At 69.9% G+C, this 23199-nt stretch overlaps 1 protein-coding gene across 12 annotated transcripts in view; it reads left to right on the forward strand.

Annotated features, from left to right (window-relative positions):
• AHDC1 (AT-hook DNA binding motif containing 1) overlaps positions 1–23199 on the forward strand; it is a 52592-nt gene that overhangs the window by 21388 nt on the left and 8005 nt on the right. For 7 of the 12 annotated variants that reach the window (XM_066982702.1, XM_066982708.1, XM_066982700.1 and 4 more), the window contains 2 exons: positions 21398–21566; positions 23137–23177. Coding sequence is in view for 2 of the 12 variants with exons in the window: in XM_066982700.1 (XP_066838801.1) it covers positions 21398–21566; positions 23137–23177 (210 nt within the window). In the remaining 10 variants the exon portion in view is untranslated. Of the gene's footprint in view, positions 1–6240; positions 8973–19968; positions 20209–20502; positions 20847–21397; positions 21567–22907; positions 23021–23136; positions 23178–23199 lie in introns of those variants that run through there. The other 5 variants (XM_066982706.1, XM_066982705.1, XM_066982707.1 and 2 more) reach the window with 5 other exon arrangements.

Raw genomic sequence — 23199 nt, forward strand, 5'->3', positions numbered from 1 at the left:
CAGTTAGCAGGGAAGCGGCCCCCAGAACCCCCTCAGCTGCTTCTCAGCTGGGTGACTCAGGGTCCTTAGGCATCCCCACCTGGCCGATGGGCGATGGGCGCCTGGCAGCCCCCCGCGGTCCCACCGCCACCCGCCGTCCCCGTCAGCGCTGTGGGACCCACGGGGCTCCCCGGCCACGGGGGCAGGTGCGTGGTGCTATCCGAAACGGCATCCCCTCCACCTTCTGGTGCTTTTCTCCAACCCACCACAAAATTATCTCAAGCTACGGCCACCCTGGTGGCACAACGCAGCGGGGGGCTGAGCCCCCAGCACCGCAGCGCGCCTGGCCGGGGGCTCAGCCGCCCCTTTCACCCCCCGAGCCCCTCCGTGTCCCTAGTCGTGCCCAGGCCTGCGAGCACAACTGCGGCGCGGGTAATTAGCAGTAAATCTCCGCGTGCGGCTCTGCTAATCAGCCGGCAGGAGCTGGGCTCGGTGGCGGCGGTCCTGCAGCACGGCCGCCTGCCGCGCGGCCGCCGGGGAGGCTCGGGCTCGAAGGCGCCTTTGCAAAAACCCCCGGTGCAGCTCCTGCAAGCGCCGAGCCCGGGGGTTTGCAGCCACCGTGCTCCTCCTGCCCGGTGCCCAGCACGGCGCCGTGTCGGCCATCGGTGCTGCGGCAGCCGTGCCTTGAACCAGCACCGCTCGGGCCGAGCCCCGCGCAGAGCACGGGACGCCGGGCACGGAGCTGGAGCGTGGCGGTCACGGCCGGGATCGTTGGCGGTGGTAAAAACGACCCAGCCCCCTCTTAAAAACCCCGGCGCAGCAACCCGAGCTGGCGTCTCCCGTGGCAGCAATTCCCACCGGGGCGGCGGTGGCGGCGATCGCTTTCCTGGCCCTTAACTCCCAGCCGGGCCGGGCCCAGGTGGGGAAACAGCGCCCGGGTGCCCGGCACGGCCCCGCCACCTTTCCCGGCCCCGTATGAACCAAGCCCTCTTCGTCCTCCCCAGGGCGTGGGCTCGCCCCGTGCCCTGTCCCCCAGCCCCGTCCCCACCCGTGCCCCGTCCCCAGCTCCCGGCCGCGGTGCAGCCGGCACAGGGCGCACCCCAGCCCCGGCCCCCGCGCTCCAATCCGCGCGATTTCCTATTTCTTTCTTAATGCGCCCGAGCCTCCTGTTTGCTTTTTTAACTGCAGTAACCACAAGAGGGAAGTTTCAGAGCGGCGCGAGCCCGGCTCCGCCGGGAAGGGAGAGCGGCGGAGGAGCAGCCGCGTGCCACCGCCGCCGCCACACCGCAACCGGGGGCTTCGGCGGCACGGCCCGGCCCCGTGCCCCCAGTTCCCATGCCCGGCGGTGCCTTCCTCCAGCCCCTTCCCCACGCCCCTCGCCCCCAGCCCCTTTTCGAGGAGATGAGTTTGGGGCATGCAGCATTGCAGGGCTGGTTCAGAGCCGCCGAAGGGGCTTGGGCCCCCCAGCACCGATCGATCGCTTTTCTCGCTCCCTCTTCTTTTTTTTTTTTTTTCTTTCCCTTTTTTTTTTTTTTTTTTTTTTCTGTTTGTTTGCAGCCGCTTGAGGGCTCTTGTGATGAATCCAGCCTGGACAGATTTCAAGAGCAGCTGAAACACAGCCCGTTGTGGGGGTGGGAGTGGGAGGTTAGCAGGGCCCGGTCAGCACCAGAATGCAAAATGGTGCAGCGCTCAGCGCCGCGCCGGCCTCGGGGACCGCGGGGGGACGGCACCCGTGGCCCCGGTGCCCCAAAGCTGGCGGCAGCGCCGGGCACGTCCGGATGCAGCGGGGCTGGGGAGGCAGCGGGGGCGCGCGGGGGCACCGGCGGCTGCGTGCTCCGGCGGGGCTGGGCTCTGCTCCAAGCCAGCCCATAATTGCGCCCGCGGAGGGGCCGGTGCCGCCGGCCTCGCGCGGGGTCGCACCTGCGCGGGGCGGCGAGGAGCCGGGCGCCAGGTGCCGTCCATCCCCGGGGAGCGGCCGGCCTTCGAGCGCCGTAAAATGGCGGCTTGTTAATAAAACGGGGAGGGGGGCGGAGGAAACCCTTCCAAAAAACCAGCAGGCGCTGCGAAAAGAAGGAGGAGAGGAGGGCGAGCGGCGCCCCGTGCCATCGGCTCGCGGCCGAGCGCTGCGCCAGGGCTGGGCAGGCGGCGGCAGCAAAACCGGGGGGGGGGTTGGGGGGAGCAGGGGGGCATGTGGCTGCGCCGGGGGGCACGGGAGAGCAGGGGGCAGGAGGCAAAGCAGCGCCTCGGAGGGGATGTGCTGGCTGAGGCGGCGCTGATTGGCGAGGATGCTGCTGCCATGGTGCTGGGTGCTGGGGTTTGCTGCGATTTTGCAGCTGCGACTCCGGGAGACAGCAGGACGCCTGCGCGCGCGTGCACGCGCCCGCGTGTGCGTACAAGTGTGTGCGCACGCAGGAGGAATAATTAGTTCCTACTCTAGCCCTTCTCACTCAAAGTGCTTTTTAAAAGCCTCCATTCATTAGTCTTCACGGCTCCCCCGAGGTGCCGTGTCCTCATTCTCTCCCCGCGCCGACTCCCCACCTTCCCAAGAGCAAAAATGGGGATCCTGAACCAGGGAAGGGGAGGGCCTGGCTCCCGGAGTGCACCGGGTACATGAAAAACCCACGGGTACAGCCCTGGCGGTGTGACAGCGGGGCCACCAGCGGTGTGCCAGGGACAGCGGGTGCTTTTGGGGACCGTCCTGGTGGTACCTGTGCCGGTGGGGCTGGCTGGGGCATCACAAGCAGCTGGGTGTCGTTGCAAAGTTCCCGCTAGGGTTGAGCCGAGATGGGTTTGGAGCGGTGGGACGAGAGCGGGGTCCCGCAGGGATGGCAAGGGCAGGGACACGGGTTGGCTGCGTCCCTCCCGAGCAGCCTTGGTCGCTGCCACCTCCCTGCGCCACCGGCTGCGCTGGGACAAACCGAGGCCACCAGGGCTGGCACTGCGGGTCCCCAGATTACCCGGCGTGATCCTGGCACCCCAGGAGGAAGGATGCCGGAGCGCGCCGGTGCCGCTCAGCCCCCGGGCCCGAGCACCGTGGCTCGGTGCAGGAGCAGGCGGGTGCCCGGGCGCGTGCCCCTCTGGCGGGCGGGCGCTGGCGGAGGGCCTCCTCTGCAAACCCTAACCTTATTTTCCCAGGTCCGACGCCAGTTTCCATGGAAACAGCCGGGAGCAGAAACGGGAACCAGAATCCAGAAACGCGAAGCCTCGAGCTCCCCGTTCGCTTTGCTGGATTCCTGCTCCCGTCGGCCCCGGGACACCCTCGGGGTTGGGGTGCTGCCACGTTGTGGGGAGCGAGGGGCACCCCAAGCGTGCTGCAGCACCCGTGGGTGGTGCGGGGCGCCTGGGGACGTGCCCGGTGCCCAGGCAGCGATGTGGAGGCTGGGACAAGGTCTGTGTGTCGAGGTGGTACCGCGAGCGTGCGTGTGATGCGCGTGTGGGCACGCTCGTGCACCCACCTGCGCACTGTACGGGTACGGGGGGGTGTGGGGGTTCAGTATTTATCGATAATACGTGCGGGTGTCAGCGTTACTGGTGCGTGGGGAGGCGCCCAGCCCTGTCCCTGCCCTAACATCCCCAAGACGTGATGGGAACAGGGGACCAAAGCCACCCGGGGAAGGGCAGCATGAGACAGCCGCCGCGTGGGGACTTGGCTGCTGGGTGCTGCAAGGGTCTGGTCGTGGGGGGAGGCTCTGCTCAGCTCTGAGCCCCCAAAATGCCCCCGAGCCTTTCTGAGAGACCACATCTGCCTGCTCCCCGTTCCAGCCTTGTCTTTGCCAGCTGTGGGGTGTTGTCAGGGAGCCTCGAAGCCCCCAGCACCCAGGGGTGCTGGCACCGCGAGCGGCTCACTGCGTCCCCACGACGTCCCCAGCCTGGCCAAACGGTGACCGCCGGGCTGGCCCCGGTGGGGCCCCGTGGGACGGGTTTGTGTCCCTGCGTGGGCCCCGTGGGACGGGTTTGCGTCCCTGCGTGGGCTCCCAGCACCCGGCGTCAGTGTCCGTGGGGCAGGATCGCAGCCGTGCCTCACCCCGGGGCGCTGCCGGCACCGGCACGGCGCCTTCCCCCCGAGTGGCACCACCGCCATTGTGCGTGCACACCGTAATACATCATTTAGAGACGGACAGGTATTAAGATACATTATGGATAACTCACGGAGAGAGACGCTATTAATAATACAGACACATACAGAGGGAAGAAAGTGCACACTTGATTTCCATGTTGCTACCAGGAGTTGTGAGGCTGGCTCTGGCTGCCTCTTCCCACACGTGACTGCAACACAGTGGGTAGCTGACAGCCCAGAGAGCCTGGCTTGGGGCCAGGAAAAAGCAGAAAACACAATGTCTGTGCATATCCTCTCTCTTAAAATAACACTCCAACACCGTCTGAGACGAATTAAAATAAGATCAGGAGCGGTCTCGCGGAGAGAGAGAGAGAGACGGAGGGAAAAAGGCAGGCAGGGGAACGGCCAGGGCTGGGTTGCTTCAGACACTGCCACCCGCCCGCAGCCTCCCGCCAGCTCTCGCGGGGAAGGAGGGGGCTCGTTTGCAGGGCTGGAGTTTAAAATAAAAAGGCGAGAGAGAGAAAGAGAGAGAGAGAGAGAGAGAGAGAGGAGAAAAGGCGCAGGCGAGCGGGAGAGCAAATCCCCGGCCGCGGCGGGGAGGGGAGAGATTCCTGCCGTCGTGTGCGCTGGATGTCCAGCACATGTCTGTCCTTTGGAGGGGAGCCTTGGCAGGGCGGGGGATGCGAGCGCAGCCTGCATGATGGAGAGCATCAGGAATTTCCTGCAGCTGAGGAACACACCAAATACCAGAGTGCAAGGGAGAGCGGAGGGGAGCAGGGTGCCGGGGGGAGCGGAGGGCTTGGAACAACCCGCGGGCAGGGGGCAGAGGGGTTGGGGGCTTTGGGCGGCGGGGAGGTGGGGGGGGAGGGGGGGGACGGACCTGGCGCTTCGGTGCTTTTTCCATCTGTTTGCCTGTCGGTGGGTTTTTTCCGCTCGCTTTTTGAAGGCAGGGCTCGGCCGGAGGCTGGCGGTGCCCTGCGGTGCTGCCTCGCCGCCGCGGGCCCCTCGCCGCCCTGCTCTCCTCCCCCTCCCCAGCACGGGTTTGGGATATTTTGGGGCTTTTACGTCTTTCCCTCCCTTCTTTCTCCCCCCCCTCCCCAGCCTTCCCCCGGTTATCTGGCGCGGCGCCGGGGGACGTGGGGTTGGCGACGCCGGGGGACGTGGGGTCGGTGACACTGGGGGACGTGGGGTCGGTGACGTTGGGGGACGTGGGGTCGGTGACGCTGGGGGACGTGGGGAGCCGGGGCCACATCCCGCACCCTGCACCTCTCCCACGGGGCTGAATCCTGCTCAGGCATCAGCCTGGAAGGACGGGCACATCCCCGTGGGCACCACCTTCGGGGTGCCCAGGTGTGAGCGCTTTGCGAGGCGCCCTTCATCGCGCTCCCTCCTCTTCCTCGCCCGCGTGGGCCCGGCGGCTGGGTTAAACAAACCCAAAAGCCACCGGGGGCGGGCGGCAGAGCCCCCGCGGCGCGGCGAGGCTGCGTCCAGGTGCAGGCTGACCTCTCCTCTCACAGCTCCCCCTGCATCCCGCTCCGCGCCGGGGGCTCCCTCGGGGATGCTGGGGGGGCCGGAGGGGAGGAGAGATCAGAGGGGGCATCGAGCAGCGCCGGATCCAGGTAGCCAGGAGGTCGCTCTGAAAATCTGGAAGTGGAGTTCGGTGGCGCTCAGCCGAGCGGCAAGGGCTGTCTCCTGCTTCAGGGCGGAGAGGAGGAGGAGGAGGAAGGAGAAGGATGCAGCGGAGGGAGCGGGGGGCAGAGGGGGCCGTGTGTGTGCGCCCCCCGTTGTGACCGCCGGGTGTCCCCGTGCCCCAGGGGGATGCTGTGCCCGTGCAGAGCATCCCTAGCAAAGCGGGTGGGGGGCATCCGGGGGGGCCGAGGGGGTGCAGAGGAGGCACAGCACCGTGAGCGGTGCCCGAAGCCCGACCATGCGGCCCCGTCGCCGCCTGCCTCCCATTCGCATCCACTCCGGGCCACGCGGCCCCCCCCCCCCCCCCCCCCCCCCCCGGTTCTGGGGTGAGCCGTGCCCCACACCTGCCGGGGGCTGCGGGGGCCCGGGGATGCTGAGCAGGCGCTGAGCTCATTAGCAGGCTCCAGCCTCCCCTGCACGGGGGTCAGAGAGCAGCAGCCGGGGGCAGGGGGCGTGGGGAGCGCGGCCGGAGGCGCTTTGTGTGGGCTGGCAGCGGGGGCCCCCCCCAACCCCCCCCCCAGGCCCGCTCCCCCCGGCCCCTCGCCGGCTGCGTGCCCCCAGCCTCCCTGCCCGGCACGGATGAGGTCCCCCTGGCCCCTTGCGTGACGGGAATCTGTCCCGGCCCCGCTCACCGCGCCGGCTGACGGCCCTTTGATCTCCAGCACCGCCACGGCACCAGGGCTTTGGTTGCACCGACCAAGGCGGGGGGGGGGGGCGGGGGTTGCACCTTGGACCCCCCCACCCTGGTGACAAGGGACAGCCTCGCGTGGTGTCACCCTGCCCGGGCAGGAGGCGCAAAACCCCTGCTCGGGCCAAGGGTGGCTTCTCCCTCGTTAGCCACCAGCCGCTGATTGTCCCCTCTGCGACGCCGTGCCATGGTGGGGGGGTGGGGGGGGGCCCTTCTCCGCCGTCCCCTGCTGTCCCCACGGCCCCGCCGTCCCCTCGGGGACACGTGGCCCTGCCGGGGGCACCGCCAGCCCGGCGTTTGCTGGGGGTGGCCGGCGGGGAGGTGGCCTGGGGGGGGCCCACTGGCTGGAGCGAGTGTGAACCTGGCATCTGGCGAATGTCACCTTACCCAGCCCGCGCTTCCCTGTCTCCATACCAACCGTTCTGCTCCAGCCACCTGCGGGGGGGTGGCAGCCAGCGCCTTTGGGGAGGAGGCGAGCTTGAGCTCGCCGCGGGCTCGCCACAACCTTTCCGCACCTCTCCCCTCCCCGCTCGACCCCCCCCGGGGTGCCGAGTGCCGTGCCATGTAAATCCGCCCCGACCGCCCCGCACTCCTCGAGCCATCGCCAGGCGCAAGGGATGCGCCCAGGAGATGTGGCGGTGCTGACCCTGCTGACGCAAGCCCAAAATCACGTTATTGCTCGCTCTGGGACTCAGCTTTCCCTCGGGGGACGGAGGGCTGGGGGCGCAGCGAGCCCCTGCCCCTGCCCGTGCCGGTGCCCCCGCTCCCCGCCGAGCCCCGGCGCAGCTGCGGCGCAGGAGGGAGGCCGGCCTCGCTCCACCCCAGCCTCCGCGGCGAGGGCCTCTTCCAACAGCTCTGCACATTTTCCTGGACTGTCCCTCTTCCCTGCGACCAGATGTTCTCGCCCTCCTCCTCCTCCTCCTTCCCTCCTCCCCGGCAGGGTCCGGGCGGGAGCCAGCCCGACGTGGCCGCCTGGGGACACCGCTGGCCGGGTCCCCCCCAGCTCCTGCCCCACACCTGGCTGGGGGCCAGGGCTGAGCGGTTTGGGGACGGGGACGGCAAGCGGCGCGGTCCTCCCGCGCGGCTCAGCCCCACGCCGCAGCACCCCGGCTCCCCCCGTGCTCCCCATCCGGGCTGGAATGGCCCCAAACGCCACAGGGAGCTGAGCAGGGACGGGGATCCCACACGCGTCGGGGTCAGGACCGCAGCACCAGGGCCTCGTGCTTGAGGGGATGCGGGAGCAGTTGGGGTGCTGGAATATTTGGGATGCTGGGGTATTTTGGGGTGCTGGAGCACGTTGGGGGTATGCTGGAATATTTGGGATGCTGGAGCGTTTGGGATGCTGTAACGTTTTGGGGGTATGCTGGAGGATTTGGGTTGCTGGAGTATTTCAGGTACTGGAATATTTGGGGTGCTCGAGCATTTTGGGGGTATGCTGGAGTATTTGGGCTGCTGGAATATTTGGGATGCTGGAGCATTTGGGGGGATGCTGGAGTATTTTGGATGTTGGAGCATTTTGGGGGTATGCTAGAGGATTTGGAGGATTCTGGAGCATTTGGGGGATGCTGGAATATCTGGGATGCTGCAGTATTTGGGGGTAGCCTGGAGTATTTGGGATTCTGGATCATTTCGGGGGCTGCTGGCGTATTTAGGGGCTGCTGGAGTACTTCGGGGATGCTGGAGCATTTAGAGGAATGCTGGAGCATTGGGATGCTGCAGCATTTGGGGGAACGCCGGGCTGTTGGGGAGGGCGCTGGGACTGTTTGGGAGCGTTGGGGCGATGCCGCCGCGCCGGGGGGTCGCGCCGTGCTCCTCACCCGTCCGTGCCGGGGCTGGCACGATAGGTGACGGGAACAGCTGCGCACACACGTGCAAGCCCCTCGCGGGTGCACACGCGTGTGCAAGACCCAGCCCCGAGCCATCATCAGCCACGTGGCCGCCGCTCGAGGCCGCAGCAGGAACAAGGGCCGGAGGGGCCGGAGGGGCCGGGCGCGAGCACGGCTCCCCGCCGCAGTGTGTAATTTCAGCAGAGCCTCAGCGAGGGGCAGGAGCAAATCGACCTTTTCACCCGTTTTCCTACCGGGGGGATTACAGCCTGTTTCCTGTTAAACCTCGCCGAGAACCGGCTCCATCCTGCTGGCGAAGGGGGGTGGGGGGGGGATCTGGGGGAGCCCCGGCCGAGGGGGGCTTGGGTTTCCCTCCCCGCCCGCTCCCCGGACCCGTGGCGGCTCCTTCGTCCCGCGTCGTCCTCCTCTTCCTCCTCCTTCCCCTACCGCTGTTGCCGCGCGAGGCTTCGGGCGCCTTCGGCAGCCCGGGGAGCGGGGAGGCAACGTGGAAAATTGCTGCGAGGAAGGAGCCGAAGGCGGGAGTGATAAATATTGAAAGGGTGGGATTTCGATGTAGGCTGCAACAGCTGTGCTGGTTACAGTGTCACACTATCTCTCCACAGGTTTACTGACCCATTTCCATTCACACGGCTGCCAGTATCTTAGCAACTGCAACAGTCCCCCAAGAACAGGCATATTGCCTGCTATTAGTGACTGCTGCAACTGTGTCAAGGTTAGCTCTCTCCCTCCAAGCCCTGCAGGGTTTGTTTTCCGCCCAAAGCCAGCGCAGGCTGTTTCGTGGCACAGCCCCGGGGTGCCCACCGAGGGTACCCGGTGTCCCCCCCGGCTCCAAAAGCGTCCCAACGTGGTCCCCCTTCCCGGGGCCGGCGGCCCTGCGGCATGCTGGAGGGGTGCTGGAGGGGTGCAGGATGGGTGCTGGGTGCTGGGATGGGGTGGGGAGGGTGGGCGAGGGGCTGGGTGGGTCGGGGGGTGCCGCGGGATCGGGTGCGTGGCGCAGCCCACGCGGCCCCTGCTCGTCGCCGGTCCCCGTGGCGCTGGGGTGAGCTTTGGGGAGGGGGAAACTGAGGCACGGGGGCTGCAGGCGCTGGGGCGGGGGGTGAGGGTGCTGTGCCCAGCCCTGCATCTCCCCGGGGTGGGCAGGCGCAGAGCCAGCCCGCAGCAAGGCGAGGGGCTTGCGCCCCTCCTGCGCCCCCCCAAATCGCAGCGGCGTCGGGGCCACCGAAGGCGCAGAGCACGGAGAGGGCAAGCAGCCAGCCTGCCCCGACGGGGAGGGAAACTGAGGCACGGGCACCCCGCACAGCGCCCCAGCAGGGGGCCGAGCACCCAGCAAAGGGGTGCTGGGATGGGCAGGGTGGGTGCACCCGGCCCCCCCACCCCATCGCCGGGTGCTCCCCCCCGGCAGCGCTGCAGACAGCAGGCTCCACACGAGCGCAGCCGCGGGGACGGCTGAGAGGGAAGCCACAAAAATGATTTAAGGGGCTGGCGGGATTGATTTATTAAGAACAATTAAAAGCGCTAAATACGCTTAGCTCAGCCAGACGCCGAGCAGGGAGCCGGGGCGGGGGGGGGGGGCGGGGGGAGACCTGTCTGCTGTATCCGGAGGGCGAGGCTGGCAGCAAGGGGACCGGCAGCGCCGCGCGGGGGGACGGGGTGGCACCGGGCTGCGGTGGCGCAGACGGGAAGGGAAGGAGTAGGGTGCTGGGAGCAGGGGCTCGGGGTGAGGGCGATGTCGTGGGGCGCAGCACCCGTGGGTCTGATGTGCAGCCGGGGCTGGGTTTGCACCCAGGGCTGGGTTTGCACCCAGGAGTAGGTTTGCACCCAGGAGTAGGATTGCACCCAAGGATGGGTTTGCATCCAGGGCTGGGTTTGCGTCAAGGGTTGGGTTTGCATCAAGGGATTTTGCACGCAGGGATGAGTTTGCATCCAGGATTGGGCTTGCATCCAAGGACGGGTTTGCATCTGGGGCTGGATTTGCACCCAACAATGGGTTTGCACCCGGGGATGGGTTTGCAACTGGGGCTGGATTTGCACCCGGCGATGGATGCGCTCCCGGGGATGGGTTTGCACCTGGGGAGGAGTTTGCATCCAATGACGGGTTTGCATCTGGGGCTGGATTTGTACCTGGCCTGGCAATGGATTCGCACCCAGGTCTGCGTTTGCACCCAGGGCTGTGTTTGCGCCTCAGCTGGAGGGCTCCTGGTGGGATGCAGGGGGACAGGAGAGCCCCAGGCAGCGCTGAAACCAGGCGAGCTGCGTCGAGCCGGTGCCAGCTGCCAGCTGCAGGATGCCCAGTATGCCCAGTAAGCCGTACTGGGCAGGCGCTGCGGTCACGGCCCCATCTGGCAGCGCCGCCCTGGGAGCTCTGCAAAGCCCCACGCAGCTGGCGGCGTGCAGGGACGGAGCAGGGCTCGGGGAGCGTTGCGACACCGCCGAACCCACGGCCCCGCAGGAAATCCCAGCCAAAAGCACCGGGAGAGTCCCCAGTGCTGCAGGGACCTGCCCAGTGCCTGCCTGGGGACTGGAGTTTGTCCCCGGTGCTGTCACCCCACAGGGGGGTGCCCGGGGGTCACAGCTTGGTGCCCGCACCCCGCTGACACGCTGCGGTGGAGGTAGCGGGCTGCGCTCTACGTACCTCCCAGTCCCTGTTGGCTGCGTGTGCTGGGAACACTGGTTTTGTCCCCATTTCTGCTGCTGGCTGTCCCCAGGAGGGTGCCTGTCCCCATGCTCGGTGGGTCCTGGGCAGCATCCCATCGCCTTCATCCCTCCCTTCCCTCCTCTTCCTCCCTCTCTCCTGCCACGTGAAGGTGTTGTGCTCATGGTGGCCGGGTTCTGTCCCACCGCTGCTGCCCATGGGGCCGGGGCTGGTGGTCTCGGGAGCTGCCCCCAGTGCCCCCAGCTCCTGGCTGAGCAAGGAGGGTGCTGAGAGAGCAGGGAGCAGGATCCGGCCCCTCCCCTGGGCACGGCCAGGCACTGGGGGCAGCAGCTGGGGATGGGGCGATGCCCAGGGACCACCAGGGGACACGGCAGAGGGGGGCTGCGCTGCCTCCACCCCCCCTGCACCGTGTCCCCCATTCTATCACAGGGACTTGGGTCGGATTCAGACCCCCCCCAAGCCTCACCTCCCCCTGCTCACCCCACCTTGGGGGCACAACAAACCCCCGTCCCCCCCACCTTTACGCATCCCCGGCGATGCGAGCCTCCTCCCGCTGCCTCGCTCCCCAAAAACCACGGGATCCCGGAGAGGGTCCCCCCCCGCTCGGTACTGGGGGTGGTGGGAGAGGTGCAGGACGGGAACAAAGCCCCGCTCAGCGGCTGGCAGGAGCCGGAGGCTTTCTGCTGACCCTGCTGCCGCTCGCCCCGGCCCCCCCGCTGCCCCCCCCCCGCTCCTGCCGGCGTCAGCGCTTCCCAGCAGCTCCCAGGTACCGGAGCCAGCCGAGCGCTGGAGGAGCCGCTCCTGCCTCTGTCCCCTCTGTGCCACCAGAGGAAAAACCTCTCGGGGTAGGGGGGGGCCTGTTCCGTGTCCCCCAGTGTCACCGCGGCGGGGTGCAAGGGCTCGGTGGTGGCCGGGCTGCGGGTTCTGCGTCCCCTCTGCCCGTGCACGCATCCTGCTGTGCTCCCCGAGGGGTGCGCGTCCCTCTGCCGTGCCCCTGCCTCGCTGCCACGAGAGGTGGTGGCACTTTGGGGGGGGGGGCGGCCGCAGCGTTCCCAGCTCGGCAGCGGGGCTGGGGGCTCTCCCATGGTTGGTTTCTCCCCAGGGAGCCTCGTGCCCTGGGCTGGAGGACGGGACCCCAGCCCTGTCCCCAGCCTGGTGGCCCCGGTGTCCCCAGCGCTCGTCTCGGCCCCGTGCTGCTGCGACCGCGGGGGCAAGGCCGGAGCCCGTGGGGCAGGCAGAGAGAGGGGCTGCCCCCCCTGCCGCGGGCACCCACTCGGGGTCCCAGCACCCTCCCTGCAGGCCCGTGACCGCTGGCACGCCAAGGCAACCCCTTTGGGGTCACGCCACCAAACCCCGCGGCGCCCGGTGGCGGTCCCCTCGTGTCCCCAGCCCCACATAGGTGACGGCTCCCCCCCCACACCCCCCAGCAGCGCGCCCGCCGCCGGCTGCCCAAGGGTTGAGGAGGGTTTGCTGCTCCTGCAGACAATTAGTGACATCTCTGCTGACAGCGGCACACACCGAGCCGCTCGCCGCCTCCCCCGGCAGCACCCACCCGGCCGCCCCCGCGCCCCCGCAGCCCCGGCTCCCGGCCGCCCCTCGCCCCTCGCCCCAGCGGCTTTTTCGGCTGCGGCACAATCGCAGCCGGGCGCGGAGCAGGCAGCTCCCCTCGCTGCCCTCTGACCCGCTGTTGCTGTGGAAACTGCATCCGACGTCGGATTACGGAGCCTGAATTTGCAGGCTCCAAACTCTTCCCCCCCCCCCCTTCCCCCCCCCCCCCCCGCCCCCCCCCCTCCGTGCACACACACACGCACAAACCCCACCCCAAAAATCCACCTCGGGGTGCCCACAACGGGGGTGGGCGCCTGCCTCGGCGCCCGGGGTGCTCCCCTGCCTTGCACCCGGTGATGCTGAAGGTGCCACGGTGAAGCCAACGAGGCCATCAGTGCCCCCCCCTTGCTCCCCCCACCCCCCCAGCACCTTCGCAGCCCTGAGCATCATCCCCCTGGGTGCCCCCATCCCCGCATCCCGCGGCCGTGGGGTGCCAGGGGGACGAGCCGCAGAGACCCCCCCCCCCTTACCCAGCAGCTTTTCCAAAAGGACCCCAAGCAGGAAGGGGGGGGGGGGTCCGCCCCAAAGCCCCAACCCCAAACCGTGTCCTCGTGGGCCCCCAACACCTCTGGGTGGCAGCAGGAGCCGGGCACCCATCGGAGCCGGGGTCCCAGCGCCCTCACCCCGTGGGCACCGCACCGTCCCCGAGGCCAGGCAGCCCGTGTCCCCTGGGGCCGGGTGCCCCCGCTGGGGGAAGGGGTGCGCGGGGGAGAGCGGAGCCCGATTTGGGAGAGCTCCGTGGGCTGGGTTTGTGTCTCAGCATCTCTCCCTGCCACCCGGGGAGGTAGGAGCTGAATTAATCGCGATCAATTAGTGCTGCTTGCAGCCACCGGCTCCCGCCCTGCACCAGCTTTGTGCCGTCGCGCCCAGCATGGGGGGGCCCGGCGTCCCCGGCAGCACATGGGGGGGGACCTCGGGGAGCGCAGCCCCTCCGGACCCCGCGCGCACCCCCTTGCTGGGGACAGGGGACAGGCAGGGACAGCGTGGGCACCCCGTGGGGACGCGTCGGATTCGGAGGGGGGCGGCGATGCGGGGGGCGTGGGGGGGGGGACGCATGGGCCCCCGGCGGCCCCGCTCTCGGCAGAGCTCGGAGTGGGGTGGCAGGGGTCCGGGCGGCCGGATCCTGCAGTATACTGCAGCAAATGCCCTGCAATCTGCATCCGAATGAGTCCCACCTTCCTTCCCCCGCAACGTGCTGCCCTGGGCTACAGCTAATCTATTGTGCGCTGGGCTGCAGCCAGCGCGAGCTGCAATACAGTAAATCCTTCTGCAGTATCCTGCAAGGGGACCGAGCCCAGCCGCAGCCGCTGCCTCCTCCCAGACAAAGCCTGGGGCCCGCGGGGGGCCGGGGCGCAGCGGTGCTGCCCGGGACGGGGACGAGGACGGGGACGCGGGAGGGCCGTGGGCGCCCGCGGCGGCTTCCTGCTGGCCGAGGTGGGAGGACGCGGCCCTGAGTGGGCTGCGAAGTTCCCCGGGGACTTTTCAAGGGACTTTTGGCGGCGCTGAGCCCCCAGTTCCCCCCCCCCCCACCCCAAATCCCCAAATCGGGGTTCACACCACGAGCCGTCCTCTATCCGTGCCACCGCCGTGGTCCCCCCCCCTGGTGCCACGCAGGGGCTTGCGTTTCCACCCCGTGCGTGGCGCAGCCCCCTTCGTGCCTCAGTTTCCCCCCTGCCCGCCGAGCTGCCTGTCCCCCTCCTGCCCACGGGCTCCGGCGCACATGAGCACTGCTGCCCTGTGCCGGGGGGTTTTGCTCGGATACCGTTATTATCGCCATTATCGCTGTTATTATTATTATTATTATTGGGACGCTGGGGGGGCTCTGCGGCTCCGCCGGACCCGTCTTTGGAGAGCGAGGCATCCTTCAAAGGGAAGGAGCTCTGTCACCGCCCCACAGCAGCTGCGTTCTCCTCAATTAGAAGAGGTAATGAAGCAATTTATGGGCATCTACAAAGTGATGTGTGAGTGACAGGCTGTGTACGATGCGCGCCGGGGCTCTGCCGGCAAGTTGTGTTCTTCCAATTTTAATGGCAAGCTCCCCGGCGAGGGTGGGGGAAGCACACGTCGCCGTGTAGGTGGGTGCAGGATGAGGCACCCAGGGGGGTGCGGGACGAGCTGGGTGCCCCCATCCCCATCCTGGGGGACCTCGGCCCCGTGGGACGTGCCGGGTCCCTGTCACCGGAGATGGGTGGGGTGGGAGCAGGGTTTGGGGCCAGCACAGGGCACCCGGCTCCCCGGGGAGCACGCGCCGCAGCTTGCGGTTTCTACCCGTGCCTGGGAGAGGCATCGCCCTGCTGCCTGCCTCAGTTTCCCCGTGCGCACGCGTGCCCGCTGCTCTGCTCGCACCGCCCCGCCTTGCTGACTCTGATCTTTTGGGGATGAACCACGGGAGTTATGGGGTCTCACGAACAGCAGCACGAAAGGCTCGGTTGCGTTTCAGGGTCACCTGCTGTGCTCAGGACCAGCCCCATGTGCCCCCCGCGCACAGGGATTTATGGGGGGGGGGGGCTGAGCCTGGGGAGCCGCTGACAGCCTCTGGGATGGGGGAGCCTGTGAGGATGACCCGGCCGTATGGGGGGGCTGGGGGTCCCCGTGCTCTGAGCACCCGTGGGTGCCGCCTGGGTGCTTGCAGCACGTGGCCGGGAGGGCGCAGGAGGTGCTCGGTGCTGCGCTGCGCCCCCGGCGGGGGGTGAGCCTGCGGGTGGGCGCGGGGAGGGATGCGGCTGCGGCGGCACACCTGAGTGTGTGTGTGTGCACCTACGTGTGTGTGCACCTACGTGTGCGTGTACCTATGTGTGTGTGTACCTATGTGTGTATTATCTGTGTGTGCGCACCTACGTGTGTGTGCACCTGCGTGTGTGCGCACCTACGTGCCTGTTTACCTGCGTGTCTGTATACCTATGTGTGTGTGTACCTACGTGTGCGTGTACCTGTGTGTCTGCATACCTGCATGTCTGTGTACCTGTGTGTGTGTACCTACGTGTCTGTGTACCTACGTGTCCATGTACCTACGTGTCCGTGTACCTCCGTCTGTGTGTACCTCCATGTCCGTGTGCCTGCATGTCCCGGTGCCTCCGTGTCCGCGTACTTCCGTTCACCCACGTGTGCACCCAGCTGCGTGCACCCTCGCAGACCTGTGCGTGCACCTGTGCCCGTGCACACTTGTGCACCTGCCCCTGTGCCCATCCCGCGCGCGCGGGTGCACCTGCGTGTGCGCGCCCCTGTGCCTGCGCACACCTGCTGGTGCACGGCCCCGTGCACAAGCGCAGCAGCTCCGTGCACGCCCGTGCCCGCTGCTCCCCGCGCCACGCTGGCAGTGTCCCCGGCGGCTCCCACCCCAGCTCGGCCCCCGCCGGCCCCGCACCGCGCCGCATCTCCCAGGAAACAGGATCTGCAGCCAGGAGTTTCCGCTCAACTCCTATGTGCCTCCGATAAAAAAAAAAAGAAATAGAAAAAAAGAAAAAAAAAAAAAACCCACCCTGACACCAGCCCGGCCGTAAATCCTGCCCAGCCCTTTCTGCCTTTCTTGTCTAGCCAGTTTCTAAAATTGGCCGAGGGAGGCAACTGGCGGCTCCCCCCTGCCCGGACCCCCCCCCCCGGGCCCCGCGGGGGCTGCTCCCCACCTGGCCCCAGGGCCGGCACCGAAGGGGTGCAGCGGCGATGCCGCGGGCTCAGCCGGCGCACCTGGCCCGGCACAGGGCCCCCGCCGCCCCCGGCCTCCCCCCGCTGCCCTTCCCCACGGTGCCGTGGGGGGGACGGGACACGGGTGGGCGTGGGTGGCTCGGGAGCCCACGGGGCACGTCGCCGGTGCCCCCCTCGGCCCCTTTGCGCCCTCCCCGGGCAGCCCCCCAGCCCCAGCGCCGGGGGAGCATCGCCTGTGCCGAGCGAGACCTCGGCACGGGCACGCATCCATCTGGCGCCTTCCAAATGTTACTGGCCTCGCAGCATCCCGGCCCCGCTTGGCGTTAACCCGCGGCGCACCGCGGCCTCGCAGCAGGCTCGGGGCCTGGGGGGGAGCTGAGCACCGACCCCCCCGGTGGTCCCCAGCGGGGCGTCGGGGGCTGCGGAGCCACCTCGGGGTGCGTGCAAGGGGGTGGCACGGGGCCGGGGGACGGAGCCCGCTCCGTGCCGGGGCGGCCACGGGTGTTACATGACCCGGCGTGGCCGGGCGCTGGGCAGGGACGCACCGGAGCTGTGACTCATGCTGTGGCTATAAGAGGGAGCGTGGGGAGAAAAGGGGGGGGGGGGGGGCCGCGGCCGTCTGCGCAGCCTCAGGCCTGCCGGCACGCAGGGGGGGGGGCCCGGGGCACGCAGGGCAAGGCACCCCGTGATAGCACCGGGGACGGCACCCGCGGGGGGACCCGCGTGCCAAACCCCGGCACCCCCGAATCCGGCCCCGGCACCCGGCTCCGCGCCCCAAGGGCCGGCTGTCGGGGCGTCCCCGCGGTCCCCAGCGGGGAGGGGGCCGAGGAGGGGGCCAGGCCGGCTGCTCGCCTCCTGCGCCGGCTCAGCGGGGCGGGGGAACAAAGCTGGCACCGAGGGAAGCAGCTAAATTTAGCCCGTTTCCCTGCTAGCTCTGAACTGCGGCTCTCGGCTCCAGCCGGCCGAGGTGCCACCGTCTCTGCAGTCCATCTGTCGAGCGCTTTGGCGGCCCCACCTCCCCGGCCCCCCCCCGCCCCCCCCCCCCGGCACAGCCCTACAGCCCCCCCCCCCGCGCCTGGCGAGGGGACCGAGACCCCTCCGGGGACGGGGGCTGGGGGGGCAGAGGGTTGGAGCGCGAAGGGGGCTGCGTCCGTGCTGCACGATGCCGCCGGGGTGGGGGGACCTGGGCATCGGGGGGAGGCAGTGGGGGGGGTCCTGACCCCCCCCCAAGGAGCAAGGGGAGCGTCCCGCTGGGGGGCTGTGGGCCCCCAGGCCTGTACAGGGGCAAACAGTGATTGCAGGGGGATGGAGGCGGCAGGGGAGGGGGTCGTGGCTGGGGGCCGTGCTGCCTCCCCAGCTCCGCGTGGCCCCCCCGGCAGCGAGGGATGCGGCAGCGGCGCCCGCAGGGGGCCTGCCTCCCCGGCTGGGTTTTGGGGGCTGTTTCGGCAGGGAGCTTCCCACAGTGCCTTGCTGCAGCGGGGTGTGGTTGGGGGGGGGGGTTGCCAAGACCCGCAGGTACCCGTCGCTTCCAGCCCCCCGGTCCCACAGCCTCCCCCCCTCCCCGGTGCCACGCCGGGTGCCTGAGCACCCTGGGGTGCCCCGGGGAGGTGTCACCAGCTCTCCCTGCGGACCTCATCCCCTCGGCGCGTTCGTCCCCCCGCAGCGCCCGAGCCCTTCCCGGCGGTGCCGTCTCCCTCCCGAAGCACCGCGGGGGGCCCGGCAGCTCCCCGCGTGGGGAGGGGACCCCAAAACCCCTCCGCTCCGGTGACCTACGGCCCCGCGATGGGAAGGGGCGGCCGAGCAGCTCGGCTGGACCCCGTTCCCTAGGATGAAACGCAGGCACCATCTGCTCCCGCTCCTAATTACCACCGCCGCGGAGAGGGCGAGGCGGCGGGGGGAAGCGGCGACGGATGGGATCGAACAGCCCTGGGAGCGGGCGATGGCCGAAAGCGGGGGGGGGGGGTCAGGGCTGCTCGCAAGCCCCCGCGCCCCCCGGCACCCGCCTGCGGCCACCCCCGGCCCCCCCAGTCCCAAGGCACCACCGTGCACCGGTGGCATCGCGGCGGTGGCCGGGGACGCCCCACGGGGGTGACGGGGGCGCAGGGAGGCGGAGGAGGGAGCAGGAGCCGCATGCTTTGGGGCGGGGGTCGCGATGCTGAGGCCGGGGGGAGGCGGTGGGGGTGAAGTGTGTGGGGGGGGGGGGTCTGCCCGCCTGCCCGACCCCCCGCACGGCGCGGGGAGGAGGTGGCCGGGGGGGGGCTGGATGGAGAACACGGAAACCCTCGGAAAGCGCCTGCCAGGAAGCTGTCACTGGAGGGGATTTTCCATTGGTGTCAGCAGGCGCAGGACGGGCTCGGTGGGGATTTGCAGGGCGGGGGGGGGCCGGGTGCGTGTGAGCGAGCGAGAGGGGGGCGAAAGCGTGCAAGGGGGGGGGGAAACGGCAGCAGGCAAGGCGGAGCCCCCACGGTGCCCCCAAAATGCGTGCGTGCAAGGGGGGAGAGCCGCCGCCGTGCCCTGGGGGTGCACGTGTGTGTGTGTGTGCAAGGGAGGGGCGGCGTCCCTGGGAGCGTGCAAGGGGTGCGCGTGCACGAGTGGGGCACCCTCGTGATGCCACAATTGGGGGGGGGGGGGGGGGGGGGGGCACATCCACGGTGCCCCAACCGTGCGTGTGTGCAAGGGAGACGGGTGCACGCGCACCAGGGACGGACGTGGCAAGCCCGTGCCCGCAGCACGCGCGTGATGGGGGCGCCCAAAACGGGGGATTTGGGGCCGTCACAACCCACCCCCGGTGCCCAGGGGGCCGGGCAGGCGGCGGGGCGATTGGGGGGGACCCCCCTCCCCCCCCGCACCCCACGCCAGCGCCGCGGGCATCTCGGCACGGGGTGGGCGGCGCGGGGCCGGCGTGTCCCCATCTGTGTGGCGGCTGGGTCCCCGCCGCCTGGCTGTCTCCCGGTGGCATCTCCGGCTCCACCCTGACGTCTGGGTGGCCTCGGAGCCGGGCACCAAACCACGTCCGTGTCTTGCGGGGCCGGCCCTCCGCCGCAAGCTGCCGCGACGCCGGTGCCAAGCGAGCCCTTCCGGGGAGGGGGCCGGGTGCCAGCAGCCCCAGGGAACGGGGGGGAAGGAGGTGGGGGGGAAGGACGCAGCCCCCCTCCCCTCCCCGTGCCCTCGCCGTGGCACCTCTTCCACCCCGCGGCACCGGGTGGCCCTGCCACCCAAGTGGGAGCCCCCCGGGAAGCCAGCCGGGGCCGGGGGGGGGGTGGGGGGGGGAGGCCGTGCCGCCTGCCTCCAGCCTGCGCCGAGCCTGAAACCGTTAAACTAATTAAAGATTTGCAGCAGCAGGATTAAGCCCGGGCAGGGGAGGTGGCGAGCCCAGGTAGTCGATTAGTTCACCAGGCGAGGATATTGGATTTCTGCGAGGCGAGTCAGCAGTCTTCGGGGGCTGTTATCTTTGCGAGGCTCCAGGGGTCAGGAGGTGGGATGCAGAGGTGGCTGCAATCCCCCCCCCCCGCCCCCCCCTGCTGCCCGCCTCGCCCGCCGCAGCGCCCGGCCTCGCCGCCTCTCCCCCGCCCGCCTCTCCCATCCATCTCTCCCTCTCGCTCGCTCCCTCCATCCCTCCTCTCTTGTGTGGTCTCGGCTGGTGTTTTGTAACCAGCAAGGAAAAAAAAAAAAAAAAAAAAAAAAGAAGGGGAAAAAAAAAAAAAAAAGAAGGAAAACGGCCCTACCCCTGGCTAGCAACCCAGGAATGGCGAAGTCCAGAGCGCCTAATGCGAAACATGTGGCAGCTGCCTGGGGCTGAGCAGAGGAGGTGAAAGTGAGCGCGGCGGCGCGGCGAGCATCCCGGCGCGCCCGGCTCCCTCACCCCCAAATGGTGGCGGGGGGCCGGTGGGTGCTGCCCAGCCCCGCGGCTGGGTGGGGGGCGCAGGTGGTCCTGGACAGAGGGAGGGAGGAGCGCTGGCACCGCGTGGGGAGCGTCGCCCGCCTTGGCACCGGCCGCGTGGCCCCGCCGAGCCGAGGGCAGGAGCCCGGCGCCGGGCAGCGTTCGGTAAGAGCCGGCTGCGCCGGGCACGGCTGGGAAGGGGGGGGGGGGGCGCGCACCCATGGGTGCACACGGCAGGGTGCCGCGCACACCGGTGGGGAGCCCCGGGCGTCCTGCTGTGCCGGGGTTTGCGAGCTCGGAGGCGGCTCCGTGCGCCCGTGGTGCGTGCGAGGGGCACCCCACGGCCCCCCGGGGGCAGCCGGGGCGCAGAGGAGGGGACGCGGCCGTGCCCCGTCCTCCCCGGCGAGCCGTGCGCAGCGTGTGCGGCAGGGAGCGGGTCCCAGCGGCTGTTCTGGAAAGCCTCCTGTTTGCTTCCTTCCTGCCTGACTCCCCTCCAACAGCTCTCAGCTCCGGGCACATTAGCAGATTCATCAGAGACTCGACCGGTCTTTCTAGCACATATTTTCCTGCTCCACATTGCCCTTGGTGTAACTCTACACCGTGCAGGCAACACAGCCGCGTTTCTCCGCTGGGCTGCGGGAGAGGTGCCTGCGCCTCCGTGCCAGCGCTGCGCCCAAAGGATCGCGGGGAGACGGGGAGGGGGCTGAGGACGGCCTGACAGGTTTGAATTCTCCTTCCCTGCCTTGTTGATAAGTTGTCACGCTAATCCAGACACCGGGAACAGCCTGGATCACGCCGAGCGGGTGCGTGTGGCTGGGTGTGTGTGTGTGTGTGTGTGCTGGGGGAGGGAGAGAACAGGCAGAGATTCACACGCGGCTGGGGGGGGGAAATGCAGCCAGACGCAGGCACAGCCGGACCTCTCTGGGCTGGGGGGGGGCTCTGCTGCGCTCCCCCCGCGCCGGTGGGCACGGGCACACGGCCCCCAGGCGTGCTGGCATCGCGCGGGCACCACCGGAGCAGGCAGCGCGGAGCCACGCGCACACGCGTGTGCACACACGTGCACATGTGCGGGAAACGTCGCGCCCTGGGAGGACGAACCCGAGGCTCAGCGGGGAGCAGAGGGGCGCCCAGCCCCGAAACGCACCCCCGTGCGTCCCTGGGCACCCAGCGGCGCGCCCCGTCTGCGTCCCCAAATGTCCCCGGGGGGACGCAAGCGTCGCGGTGCAGCCGGCGAGGCGTCGAACGCGGGGCGCGCGGCATGCCCGGCCCCACAGCGGTGCGGGGCGGGGGGCCGGGGCGTGGCGGGGGGGACACCGGGCTGATGCACCGGGGGTCTCTGTGCTTGCTCGAGCAGATGGGAGCTCGGTCGCCTGCCAGCCCGGCGCACTGGAGAACGGTGCCAGCCCGCCAGCCGAGTGGTTCCCGCGCGCCCAGGGCTCCGGCCTCCGCCAGCCCAGCAGCGACGGCGACGGCCCCGACCGCAGCTTCAAAGTGAACCTGCACTGCAAGCACCCGCGGCCCAGGTACCCCGGGGGGGCCCTCGCCCCGGGACGGGGAGCAGAGGGTGCACCGGGGGTGGGGGCGGGCGGCAAAGCTGGCTGCTTCTCTGCCTTGGCGCTGGGGGGAGGCTGCGGAGCATCCCTGGGGGCTCCACGGCTTGGCAGATGTCTTGGCTTAGCGGGGTGGGGGCAAAGAGGGGTGCGGAGTGCTGGTGCTGGGAGGGGGCTGTGCCATGGGTGCGTGGGTGTCAGCCCCGTGACGGGTGCTGGGCACCCCTTCCCAGAATTGGGTGCCAACGCCACGCGTCCCCGTGCGCACCCCGGGGCTGTCCCCGCAGTGCCACCCGTTTGCAGCGAGGGGAAACTGAGGCAAGGGGCGATGCGGGGGCCCTGGGGCTGCTGCCACTGGGTGGTGTCACCTCGGGTGCTGCCCTGCTGCAGTTCCCCGGGGGTGGCAGCTGTGCGTGGGGTGTCCCTGGGGGGGCACAGGGAAGGAAGTGGGGCTGGGCGCAGGGCCGGGGGGGCGGCACACAGACGGTGCCCGGCCGGGCTGGCCAAGGAGCCGAGGTCGCTTCCTCAGGCCGCCGACTCTCCACGAGCCGTGGCCACGGGTGGGCTGGGAGACGGGGTGACAGCCCCCCGGATTTTGGGGCGTCCCCGGTGCCTCAGCCCTCTCGTGCCGCCCCGGAGACGTTGGCTCAGTGTGCCCCCGTCCCGTGCCACGTCCCCTCCGCCGGGGTGGCACGGGGGGCACCACCACGGTCCCCCAGCTGCGTGCCCGCTGCTGCCCCGGGAAGCCCCCCCACGCGTGCCCGTGGGCTGGGGCCACCCCCACCACCTGGACACCCCCCCCCCCTCCATCCCTCGTGCCTGGCACGGGTAGGGGGGCGCACAGCAGCCCTCCCCTGCCACCCACCCCCGAACAAAGAACTTTGCTCCGAGCCCCCCCCGGCCCCTGCCCATCCCGCTGCCGTCCCCCAACCGAGCCGGGCCGGGCCGTGCCGGGCCGGGGGGGGGGGGTGGCACGGCGGGGCCGGGGCGGGGACCGGGTGGCCGGGAGCGGGGCGGGCGGCTCGGCGGGCGGGCAGCGCGGCTCGCCGGGGACACCTAGCGGCAACGCGGCCGCAGGGCCCCCACCGCGCCCGCTTCCCCCGGCCCCGGCACCCCGGGGCACGCCGCGAGGGGACGAGGCTGGAGCCCCAAGGGGGGAGACGGGCGGGGCGGGGAGGGGGTGGTGGGGATGGGGTGGGAGGTACGGGGTGTGGGGGGGGGGGGGACTTGGGGGGTGTTAACCCGAGCATCCCTGGACCCGCGTCCCCTCCGGCTCCGTGGAGGGGCTGGTCAACCTGTCCCCTCTGTCCCCAGATCGGAGGCAGCCTCCCCCTGCCCCGCTCGCAGCCCCGACGCCAGGGTGATGGGCACAGGCTGCCCTCTCGGCTGCGCCAGCTTGGGAGCACCCCAGGGAGGACCAGCCCCTGGTATGTCCCTTGCAGGGACCTGGCGCTGCGAACCCTGGGGCACGGGGGGGGGGGGGGGGGAGGCAACCCGGGGACCCCCGACTCGGGGCTAACCCTCCGCCCCGCTTCCTTTGCAGAGAGCTCAAGTGCAACAGCAGGAGCAGCAGCAAAGCCGAGGGTAAGTCACCGCTGCGCCGGGC

This window comes from Anser cygnoides, chromosome 24, assembly GCF_040182565.1.
Source record: "Anser cygnoides isolate HZ-2024a breed goose chromosome 24, Taihu_goose_T2T_genome, whole genome shotgun sequence".
Classification (NCBI taxonomy): domain Eukaryota; kingdom Metazoa; phylum Chordata; class Aves; order Anseriformes; family Anatidae; genus Anser; species Anser cygnoides.